General features: G+C 37.7%; 1 protein-coding gene across 5 annotated transcripts in view; it reads left to right on the top strand.

Annotated features, from left to right (window-relative positions):
• Positions 1-12,321, top strand: part of PCNX1 (pecanex 1) — a 152,115-nt gene that overhangs the window by 126,116 nt on the left and 13,678 nt on the right. For all 5 annotated transcript variants that reach the window (XM_004584432.2, XM_058655456.1, XM_058655454.1 and 2 more), the window contains 5 exons: positions 2,916-3,131; positions 7,122-7,375; positions 9,726-9,956; positions 10,662-10,762; positions 11,406-11,556. In XM_004584432.2, coding sequence (XP_004584489.2) covers positions 2,916-3,131; positions 7,122-7,375; positions 9,726-9,956; positions 10,662-10,762; positions 11,406-11,556 — 953 coding nt within the window. The remainder of the gene's footprint in view (positions 1-2,915; positions 3,132-7,121; positions 7,376-9,725; positions 9,957-10,661; positions 10,763-11,405; positions 11,557-12,321) is intronic.

Below are 12,321 nucleotides of genomic sequence, written 5' to 3'. Positions count from 1 at the left end.
TTAGCAGCTGACGTGAAAATCAGAAGTCAAAAGACCCTACCAACCAATGTTAGAACCGATAGATAAACAGCGTTGCAGGACACAAAATTAGCATACAGAAATCAGTTGGCATTTCTTTATGCAGTAAACTCACTGAGAAAGTTAGTAGTCCAATTCATAATAGCTACAGAAAGTAAAATAGTTTGAAATGCATTTAACCAAGAATCTGCAAGACCTTTACAATGAAAATTTTAAAACACTAATGAAGATGAAGAGGAAGACCTTCCATGTTATGACCATGGTTGGAAGCTTTAGTATTGTAAGAATGTCCATATAAACATGAAGGAGTTGCAAATTAGTTGTACTTCCTATCAAAGTAACAGTGGCATTCTTCACAGAACTAGAAAAAAGTCCTAAAATTTATATGACGGCACAAAAGATCCCAAATAGGTGAAGAATGTTCAACCTAAAGAGCAAAGCAGAAAGTGTCACATTATCTGATGTCAAAACAAAATACAAAGTTACTGCTTAAAAAAAAAAAAAAAGCCCATAGTACTGGCATAAAAACTACCACAGACTGCAGGAACAGAATATAAATCCCAGAAATATATTCATTCATCTATAGCCAACTGATCTTTGACAGAGATGCTTCGTACGTACCTTTTGGAAAGGATGGTCTCTTCAGTAAATGCTGAGAAAGCTAGATATCCCTGTGTGCAAAATTTTTACTTCTTTCTCTTCCTATGCAAAAATCAACTCAAGTCAAAGTAGATCGGAGATCTCAGTGTAAGACTGAGGACTGTTTGAAGGAGGCACTGGCACACTAAGACCCCAAAAGCACAGACAGCAAGAGCAGAGCTAGACAGAAGCTTCAGCCCAGAAAGAGAGCACTCATCAGAATGATAGAAAATACTTGCAAAGTTATACCTAAGTGGGCAAAGGGTCTGAGTAGGCATTTCTATAGAATTAGAAATAGCCAACACATACGTGGAAAATTCCTGGGTATCACTAGCCATGAGGAATATGCAAATCAAAGCTAGCATGAGACATCATCTCACTGCAGTTAAAATGGCTGTGTTTCAGAAATAGAACAGAGGCTGGCGAGATGTGTAAAAAGGGAAACCCTAAAAAAATATATGTGTGTGGAGGAAGTAGGGTGGGGGATATAGTTTGAATTTGCACTAGAGATCAAGGTGTGAGGAGGCGAGAAGATTGAATACCTGGAACAAGAGGTAGGTAGCATGTTCTTATCTTCTACAGTACTGTGGGGGTGACTACAATCAACATTAAGGTTATCTAAGAAAGAGCTGAAGGAGAGTTGCTGCTAATCTGCAAACAGAAATATGGGAAATGGAAAGGCTAATTGTCATGATTAGTTTATTCTGTGTTTATGTACCCTGTTAAAAATGTCTAAGAATTCCAAGGTGATACAAATTATGAATTAAAAACAAAAAGGCTATATTGTGGTAAATTATTCATCCAGACCATTACATGTTTTGTTGATGAGTTTGCTTCTACCCATTGCCAAACATTTAGGCAACTATAAGCTTAATTTTGTTTAGTTAATTCTGTTATGGGTATGCCATCTGAGAGGCCAGGTATCCTCCCAAGATAGGGATTTTTGCAGATGGTGCTTTGGTGTTGGCACTGTCTGAATTCTGGTTCTTAGTTTTGTCATTTGGGAAGCATCATTTTATTGTTCCACCAGTATTAATTTGATACAGAGAAAGTGAATATTCTGTCCCAATTGTAAGAGACTAGCATGTCAACCAGAATGCTAGAGTATTAATTGAGAAAAAGAAATTTTTTCTCCCAAATAGACTATAGTGTTTGTATCATTTAACTTACAAATACCTTCAGATGGCTCATACCCATCTGAGAAACCGAACTACAGAAAAGTGAGTTTGAAGTGCCCATTAAGGATGGAATATTTTCCCATCCTCCAACTCTAATTTGGTGCTCATGTATACAGCATTGCTGTAGTGGGGGTGCTCCTGCAGATGGCCAGCTCACTTACTGAGCAATGTTTTATCTTTTTTTTTTTTCCACTACAGATAATCGTAACATCCAGTTTTTGTAGTTCTTCACTACTGTTTCTTTGTGTTCAATTTATTTTACTTAATGTTAACCAGGGTATTCTCAACTAACTTCTCTTTGATTTGGAATGAATGTCTTGTTCAATCAAATTTTGTATTATTTTTACCCACATCTTTTACCAAGTAATCTTTTTCTTCTCTTTTGAATTCCTTTCCCATTTTCTTGCATAATTTTGTTTATAAGACACCCTTCTTTAAATATTAATAATGATTCATAAATTATGGCTGTTAAAGATGTAGAAAAATCATTACATTTCATCTGATTAAATTCCCGCATTTCTCTCTTCAGCTTTTTGTCTAAAAGAATCCAAGTCTTTTTCTTTAGTTGTTTAATCAGGCAATAGCATACTGTGGCGCCATCGGAGCACTTTAATTTTCAGCCTTGTTGGGCAAAACTATGAGCCATGTGCATATTTTCAATGAGAAATGAATTTGTAGTGTTTTTCCTTCTAAAATGCAAGAACTAAGTGCTTTTTTTTTAAAAAAAAGACCTCAATCTTAACATGTATATGGTAAAACATTGTCTTCAAGCTTATGTGAATATCTTTTTAATTGTGGCTGAAAAAAAATGACAAATTTTGCCTTTTAGAAAAGGCTTCCCATGATTCATGGTGGGAGCTATAGATTCAGAGAGGTTCTGTGACTTCGAAGTCTAAATTTCAAAACTTTCCCCATCTTCCTATTTCATTTTTACTTAATGATTGCAGTTGTGTGTTATTTTCCTTATCAAGCAATTGTCATCCAACCTAACAAAGTTAATGTTAATTTTTTTTTAGCAAACTTGTTTTTTGATACAGAGGAGATTTAGGAGAAAATTATCGTTTTAATCCGTTTTTATAGGGTCAGATGACAACAATCTGAATTCCATCTTCTATGAACATTTAACCCGATCCCTACAACACAGTCTGTGTGGAGACTTGCTGCTGGGACGGTGGGGCAACTACAGCACAGGAGACTGCTTCATCCTGGCCTCCGACTATCTCAATGCCTTGGTGCACCTGATAGAGATAGGCAACGGTCTGGTCACCTTCCAGCTTCGGGGGCTGGAATTCAGAGGTGAGACACTCGCCACTTACTTCCATAGTGTATGCTGGAAACATTACTTCCATAGTGTATGCTGGAAACATCCAAGTGTTCATGAACTTCTGTGTTTGAGACTAGAATAAGAACAGTTAGCACTAATTATTATATTTTTCCCCTTCAAATTCCATATTCAAAGAATTGTTTTCATGGGATGGCATCGTATCTAAAACCAGTATCATTTATGTATAATTGAATTGTGACCTTGCACATAGTGGTTTATTTTCTTTTACTTCTTTTTTTTCTTGGTCTCCTACTAGCTGTTTTTGTGACTCTTTGCACAGATTTGCTAAGACAGTAGGTCTTTGCTGTGTTTTTGGGTGAAGCAAAGATAGTAAACCGAGTATGAAAGTCAAATAAAATGAATAAAGTATAATGATTTAATCTGGCATTTAGTACATTCAGTGTTATGTAGCCATCCCTCGTTCCGAAATATTTTCCTGACTCCAAAACAAAACCTCATAAGGAATTAGCTCCACATACTTCCCTCCCACTAGCCCTCTTCAATTTCATGTACTAAGAGACAAAGCTGTTTAAACAAAAGAAACTCTGTCATTTGGAAACGTCAGTTTGGTGTTTGCACATGAGCAACTTACAAGCATTAACACACTTGTTACAGAGGAACATCATCATGCTGTTATTGGCTGTCTTTCTAATATGGGAAACATCTGGACTCGTCCTGGTGATGAGTGAGGCAGCCTGTGCCTTTGCTGTGTGTTGCTTATGTTAGGAAAACAAGCACTTTCCTGCAAGTTACTCTGTTCACTAGAAATAACACTACCTCTGCAGCACTCAGATAAGTGAACATTGGTGTCTGTTATTCATTTGTAATTCCTTCACTCAGTCCTTACTGGTCCCTCCTTTAGAATACCCTGTTCTTTCCTTATGGGCATTTATTGCTGCCTCTCCATGAGTACTCCCTGGCTGTGCAATTCTGAGACTCAACTGAAAACCAGCGCACATCACCTACCCCTTCCAGAACTTCCTGATTGTGTGTGTGTGTGTGTGTGTGTGTGTGTGTGTGTGTGAGAGAGAGAGAGAGCTTTTTATCTATTTATTTAAAAGTTAGAATTGCATAAAGAGAGAAAAAGCCTTTCAGCTTCTGGTTCACTTCACAAGTGGACAGCTTAAAACTAGGAGCCAGGAGCTTCTTCTAGTCTCCCATGTTGATACAAGGGCCCTAGGACTTGGACCATCCTCCACTGCTTTCCCAGACACATTTGCAGGGAGCTGAATAAGAAGTGGAGCATCCGGGACATGAACCAGTGCCCTTATGGGATGCTGGCTTTGCAAATGGCTTTACTTGTTGTCATTTGTTGCCCCATTCCCCCTAACCTTCTTTCACTTTCTTGTAAGGACTGTTATTCCCCTTATCTCTACCCAGAAAGTACCCGCTAATTTTTAATTATCCTCTTTAGCATTTAACATAGTTATAATTTTATGTTTCTCTGCTTATTTCTTTAAAGCTTATTTCTTGTGTAGGCCAGTGAGTGATAAAACTTCCGTTATGAATCAAATAGTAAATATTTCTGACTTGCACATTGTTCTGTGTTGTTGTGGTTATCTTTTTAAAAACTCTTTGGAAAATATGAGAATAAGTTTGCTAGCCTTTGTTCCATGCTATAAATTCCGCAAGGTTAGGGTTAGGGTTATCTGCTTCATTCATCATTATGTATTCAGCACTATCACAGTAATTAATACTCTTATTATAATTACGTGGAGTTGTTAAGTAATGGAACTGAATAACCTCTTTTCTCCTTTCCCTTCATTCTAAAACTCATGAAATGTGATTGCATTCCTGCTCAGATATTGCTGTGATCATTGGCAACATTCTTTCTTTGATTTTGTCAGGTTATTTATTTGAAAGTCAAAGTTACAGAGAAAGAGAAAGATCTTCCACCTGCTAATTCACTCTGAGATGGCCACAATAGTCTGGCTGAGCCAGGCCTGACTCAGGAACCAAGAGTTTCTGCCAGGTTTGCCATGTGGATGGCAGGGGCCCAAGGACTTGAGCCATACTTCACTGCTGTTCCCAGGCCTTTAAAGGGAGCTGGATTGAAAGTGGAGCAGCTGGGACCCAAACTGGCACCCATTTGGGATGCCAGCATTACAGGTGGCGGCTTTTCCCACTATGACATGTTGGCCCATGTTATTTTCTTTGGCGTTTGCTGGAACTCACTCCATTCAGCCAATTTACTTTCTTTGGTTGTATTTGTCTCCTGAGGCTAGCTAATTTTAAACAATGTTTAGCAAAAATAAACTCATATTTTTCCCATTTTTATTTACTGATACTTTCAAGACTGTTTTGCATGTAATTTTATGAATGTTTTAAGTATCAGGTTTTTTCTGTGTCAAAATAGGTTTTATGTTAATTTCTCATTTGTAAATGTTACTTCTACCATGTAGTTTCCTGAATCAAACTTTACATGTGAGAAATTTGGTATGCAAATTGGATTATTTTGTTTTTTTCCTGTTATTTTTAATATGTCTAGCTTTTATGATACTTTTATTTTTACCAGTAATATTTACTGTGAAGTGACTTAAAGATGTAGTTAATACAGGTAATAGTTCCTTATGAATATTCTATAATTTGTTTCCAAGTTTCAAAAAACAATTTTTTTGGTTTCTAGTATTAATTTCCCGTATTGACTTTACTTTTGGAGAAAAATACATTGTAGGCATGCTGAGGTTGAAAGCAATTTTCAGTAAAAATAGTGTGCTGTAATTCATTTACCCTGTTTGTATTATTTTACTACTCTGTAAAAGACACCCTTGAGTATAAATGTCAAAACTTCCGAATTCCCTGTTGCCACTGGCTTTCTCTATGCACAGCTGTGATCCACCCCCAGTGTAGATCTCATTGTGTTATATCCTAACTTAAAAATCCTTCATCAGGTTCCTGGGAAAATGACAAAATGAGTAAAATGAAGTAATAAGAAAAAAAACCTAAGAGATAGTTCTAAGATTACATACTACTACTTCTGCCGCTACTAAGGTCTAAGGAGTCCTTCTCGGCGCTGACTAGCTCTGTGGCCCCTGACCTACTCTACGAATGGATAGAAGGAGGCCGTTTCTCGAGGCTTGTCACAAATCAACCTACTAACTACTAATGTGAAAATTTGACTAAGCATCAAGATAACTGTAATTTGACTTATGACTATATATAAAAATTCCCTAATTCTAGAATAATCAGAAACTTAAGTGCTTTCTGAAGTACCACTCACAAGCCCCGCCTCCTTTTCATTTTTGGAACTCATTTAAGTATTAGAAAGCAGTTAGTAGGATTTCTTCTATTTTGTAGACTTCAACGAAAAAAGCATTTTAATGCAGTCTTCTCAAGAGATGCCAGAAATTGTCTGATTAGATTTAATTTCCAGTATTTGTGAGAAACTGTGAGACTGCACATACCCTATACGTGCATATGTATGTATACTGCCAATGTATATTTATATATACTGTGTAGGTATATTTCGTCTGTGTGTGTATATTTATGCATGCCTTGTTTTATGTTCTGGGTTCTACATGTATGTCTGTATTACTGTTTGCCTGAGAAGACTCCATTCTTACCCCACTGTTCCTTTTTTTTTTTTTTAAGTAAAACTTTGAAGAAATCTACCTTTACTTACTGATTTGACCTTCATTACAAAGGAATGCATTTTTAAACCCAGTAGGAAATCATTTAGAGTTAAATAGATTTATTCACTGCACAAATTTCGCACATCCTTTAATGTTCTAATGTACATTGTGATTTTGTAGATAAATATGTAATACACTTATTTTCTGGAATTTGCAATAATTTTAATGAGTCTTCAAGACAAATCAGTTGTGAACTTTTAGTTACTGTGCTGTGTATATTTTTTCTAAATCCATGTGTCAAGACATTTTCCCCACTTCATATTTTTTACTCCTGTATAATAATCTCTGCTTCTCTCTACTCCCCTGCCCCCCTTTGTTTTCTTTTTTAAGGCACCTACTGTCAACAACGGGAAGTGGAGGCCATTACCGAAGGTGTAGAGGAAGATGAAGGATTTTGCTGTTGTGAACCTGGCCATATTCCTCATGTGCTTTCATTTAATGCTGCATTTAGCCAGCGCTGGCTAGCCTGGGAAGTAATTGTCACCAAATATATTCTAGAGGGCTATAGCATCACTGATAACAGTGCTGCTTCTATGCTGCAAGTCTTTGATCTTCGGAAAGTACTCACCACTTACTATGTCAAGGTATGCTCCTCCTTAGATCTTGAGATAATGAAGATTCTTCTTTGGAAAGACGTACTTGAGAATACCTCTAGCAGTTTAGGAAAATAGAACTAAAAGATGTTTGGTTTGGCATAATAACTGAAATCCATGCAAATAAGAATTTTTGAAGTCATGAAAAAAAAAAGCCTGAATTTCAAAGACTTCTATACCAAAACAAACTAAGCTCTTTATAAAAATTTTTTCAATAATTTGAGAGATTGAGGAGCTGGGAGCTCATCCAGTTCTCCCGCAGAGTTGGCAAGGACCCTACTACTGGAGCTGTCAGCTGGAATCTTCTAGAGTCTACATCAGCAGGGGCCAGGATGTGACCTCAGGCATCTAATAGGGGACATGGGTACATAGCCAGTCTCTTCACTAGGAAAAATGCCTAGCCCCGATATACCTTTTAATTTTGTTTCTCCATAAACTTTTTTAAGGACTCTATTTGTGTGTTGGCATGTTGTATGTATGTCTTAACTTGTGCTTTGTCTGCAAATAGTGGTGAAATTATCTAGCATCCAAAAGAGACAGTAAAAATAACCTACCGAATGACATTTTCTTGGCTGTTTCTTCACTGAAAATCAAGGATGTTTGTACATTAATGATAATTGCTAGTTTACAGCTTCTATGTTTTGAGCATTTTGCTAAGGAATATATACATATGTGTGTTTTATATAATTCTCTAAAGAAGTGTCATTTGCATGTTTTATAAGTAATTTAAATTTCCTTGCTTGGCCTCTAGCATGTAGAGTTTGGGATTTAATACCAAGATATGACTCCTGAGCATTTATTTGCTTTTAACCTCTGCTTCACAGAATTTCCAACAAGAACTTCCCAAGACCACTGTTACTTCTTACATCAGCTGAAATTTCTGGTTCCTCAAGAATACTGGTTCTTCTCAGTAATTTGCTAGAAGGACTCAAAGAATTCAGCAAAGCCATCATTATTCATTATACTGACATTATTACAGGAGTACAGATTAAAATTAGCCAGAGAGATAGGCCCACCTGGGCAGTGTGCATAGACATCCAGGAGGGAGGCCTCTAGTTCTCGCCCAGTGGAGTTGTGCTGCTAACTTACTTCTTCCAGCAGCAAGGAGTGGCAGGACAGATCTTGCCTGTCAGGGAGGCTTCCCTGTGCTTGGTGTACAGTTTAGTTGTAGCACAGCCTTGTAGACATGGTTAGCTACCTATGTGGCCAGTTTAAGTCTCTGGTATGACTGGAGGTCAAGTTAACTATGTGGTTCCAGGCTCCCCGCTTAACAGGAATATCCAGGCAGAACATTCCAAGGGTTACCTCCCAGGACCTGAGGGCCAAATACAGTCTCTCATTGGACATGACTAATCCTCATTGTACATGATACTCTGTTTTTGCTAAAATTTTTCCAGAAATACCACATGCTTGTGATTTGGGGTTTCCAGGCAAAGCCAGTAGTTTCAAGGTCAGTTTTAATGGCTTGCATCTGAAATTTTCCGTGTTTTGTGTTGCAACTTCCAAGTGCCACCTTAGCTATGCTAGTTAGAGCGAATGAGTTTTCCATTTAATGTTTGGTTAAATCCAACCTCAGGAAGCCAGAGAAATTGCCTTTACAGCATTGTGTGTATGTGTGACAGAGGCCTAGGGACAAAATGTTGTACCTCTGCTTCTAAATATATATGATTAGCTCTATTTTTGTAACGTAACCTAAGATCACTGGATGGTTTTAATAGCTTTGACAGATTTTTCAAACCAAGTACACCACAGTGAAGGTTTTTCACCTCTTACAAAGTTGTCCAAACCCGAAGCTTTAGAATCAGTAGACTACAATTATTTTGAAGTTGCCTTGCTGAATGTATGACTGTGATTTTATATATTAAGTGATTCTTCTTCCATAAAGGCCTATGCTTTGTTGTAGCATTCTTTTTTTTTCCCAGTTGCAGAGTTTGGAGGAGAAAGAAAGAGACCCCCAAATGCCCGCAACAGCCAGGCCTAGGGCTGGAGCTGGGCCAGGGTTAAGTCGGGAGCCTGGAGCTTCTTCTGGGTCTCCCTCAAGGGTGCAGGGACCCATGTACTTAGGCCATTTTACACTGCTTTGCCAGTCATGCGAGTAGTGAGCTAGATCAGAAGTCAACCAACCAGGCATCAAGTTACATCCATATGGGGTTCTGGTGTCATTAGCAGCTTGTCTTACTACACTCTAACACTGACCCCTGTTGCAGCACTCTGAAAAGGTATGCAGAGTGAAGTATTTTTGAATCATGCTATAAGTAGAAACAGTTAGAATCTGTTTCATTGAAGAATTGGAGTTAGTTCAAATTGTAACCTGGGTTTGTTTTTATCTTTTTCTTCTTAGGGTATAATTTATTACGTTACAACCTCCTCCAAATTAGAAGAGTGGCTAGCTAATGAGACCATGCAGGAAGGACTACGTCTGTGTGCAGATCGGAATTACGTCGATGTAGATCCGACATTTAATCCGAACATTGATGAAGACTATGACCATCGACTCGCAGGCATATCCAGGGAGAGTTTCTGTGTGATTTACCTCAACTGGATTGAGTATTGTTCTTCCCGAAGGGCAAAGGTGAGGTTTGTTTCCTCCATTTGCTGTTCACGGAATCCAGTTTTTTGTTATTGTGAGGTCACTGTCCCCAGGCTTTCCTCTCTCATCTTCTGGATAAGAGCACCTGTGTGAGTGGCAAGGTTGGGTCAGCCAGCTCTTTGAAAACAAGTTCAAAACAGTGGCCTCTATCATTTCATTTGCAGTCTCCTAAACTTACTGCCTTCACCCGTAGCCTGCATGTCTGCATATACAAATTCAAATTACTGGCCTTGTTTTCCAAAATCTTGTCCTTAAAAAGTCTGAGTTCTCACTTTGTTCACCAGACCCAAAGAAAACAACATTTTTGTTCAAATAGGAAATCTAGTCCAGTGCTGCCTTAATAGAAATTTTTATAGTGATGAAAATGTATAACATTACGTACAGCTGTTCAGTGCTCGGAATGTGGCTGGCACAACTAAAGAACTGATTTTTTTAAAGGTGTATTTAGATTTAATTGATTCAAATTTAAATTTAATATTCATCTGCTTAGTAGTTACTCTATTGGACAGTGCACGTCTAGACTTTTGACTTGCAAGGCAGCATTCTGACTTGCACATTACCTGGAAACACAAAATCATTCTAATCTAATTGAGTTCTTTACTTTTATCTGACATACTATTGACATATCTTTGATATGTTAAATACTTAAATTCTTTTCAAATAACTACTGATCCGTGTTTTTTAAAGCCACTGGACGTGGACAAGGATTCGTCCCTGGTGACTCTTTGTTATGGACTTTGTGTTCTTGGACGGAGAGCTTTGGGGACTGCATCTCACCATATGTCCAGGTAAAGAAGGCATTTCTGTTTGCAAGAAGCAAGAATGGGAAGCAGTATAACCTAAACTTGAAATCATTCATTTTAGACTAATTTATTGAGAAGTCTAGACGTTTTATTTCTGTGTATCTTTTGGCTATATGTAGTTGTTTCAGCTGGTTTCCATAATTGAATTTAAAATTCTCTATAGAGTAGATGCTTAATAATGATGATTTAATGCATTTAAGACATTTTAAAATATAATTCTCCAATGAAGTTTGGTTAGACTCTCCATTTACATCTGTTTTTCCACCTTTCATTGTAGTCTTTATACAGTACATGTAGTTATCTATATTAGATTCTTAAACTCAGACTAAATTTCCTTACATATACATTCAAGTGAATTAGAGTCAAGAAATACCACATTGTATATTTCTTATATGATTATCACAAGTTTTACATTAGGCCTCCCTGTAATTTAACATACAGATCTTTGCCTGTTGATTTTGTGAACTCACTGTTATGCTTTTGTATATGTGCTGCCGAAGTGAGCACTGTTACACTTTTGTTAAACAAGGGTCCCACGCCAAAGAGGCCCTGTGTCTGGTGATATAAGAATCAGGTTTATAAATGATCTTTGTCAAAATATGTGAACTTTTATCTTCAATCTTAACAGTAATTTAGAGTCATTCCTCTATGGATTGCATGCCCTATTTAAGGGAGATTTCCGTATTTCTTCAATTCGAGATGAATGGATCTTTGCTGACATGGAATTGCTAAGAAAAGTAGTAGTTCCTGGAATCCGTATGTCCATTAAACTTCACCAGGTAAGACGATGAGATTCTTCTAATGGATTACTAGAGTTTACTGGTAATTTCTAGCTTTAATTTTAAGTTAAGACTTTTGCGGGGGGGACTTGTTTTATTTTTTATTGAAAGGCAGATATACAAAAAGGAGATACAAAGAAAAAGATCTTCCACCCACTGGTTCACTCCCCAAGTAGCTGTAATGGCCAGAGCTGAGCCAGTCCAAAGCCAGGAGCCACGAGCTTCTTCCGGGTCTCCCACATGGGTGCAGGGTCCCAAGGCTTTCGGCCATCCTTCCCTGCTTTCCCAGGCCACAGGCAGGGAGCTGCATGGGAGGTGGAGCAGCCAGAATACAAACAGGCACCTATTTGGGATCTTGACGCATGCAAGGTGAGGATTTAGCCACTAGGCTATTGTGCCGGGTCCTCAAATTAAGAATAAATTCACTATTAATGTTAGGAATAACTGGTCTGGGCATAAACAAACAAACAAAAAAAAGGTTGGACAATAATAAATGGGAAATAAAAGTCTGGACTGTATAATACTGGATTTGTCTTCATGTGATTGTAACTCCACACCTCATCCTTGGATGAGCATTAGCCAGCTACAAATGCAGCGTAGTAACACCTCAGAGGACTCAGAGCTGCTGTTCCGGGCAGGGAGTTTCATTTAATGCATTATATAAAACAATATGTGGTTAGTATACGTGTTTCCTGAATTTAAAAAAAAAGTCTTAGTAGGATAATTAAATTCAGAATTCAAGGAGCTTTCCAAACCACTTGAAGT

This window comes from Ochotona princeps, chromosome 26, assembly GCF_030435755.1.
Source record: "Ochotona princeps isolate mOchPri1 chromosome 26, mOchPri1.hap1, whole genome shotgun sequence".
NCBI classification, from domain to species: Eukaryota; Metazoa; Chordata; class Mammalia; order Lagomorpha; family Ochotonidae; genus Ochotona; species Ochotona princeps.
Note: the sequence above shows the minus strand (reverse complement) of the source record. Positions and strands in the feature narration are given on the sequence as shown.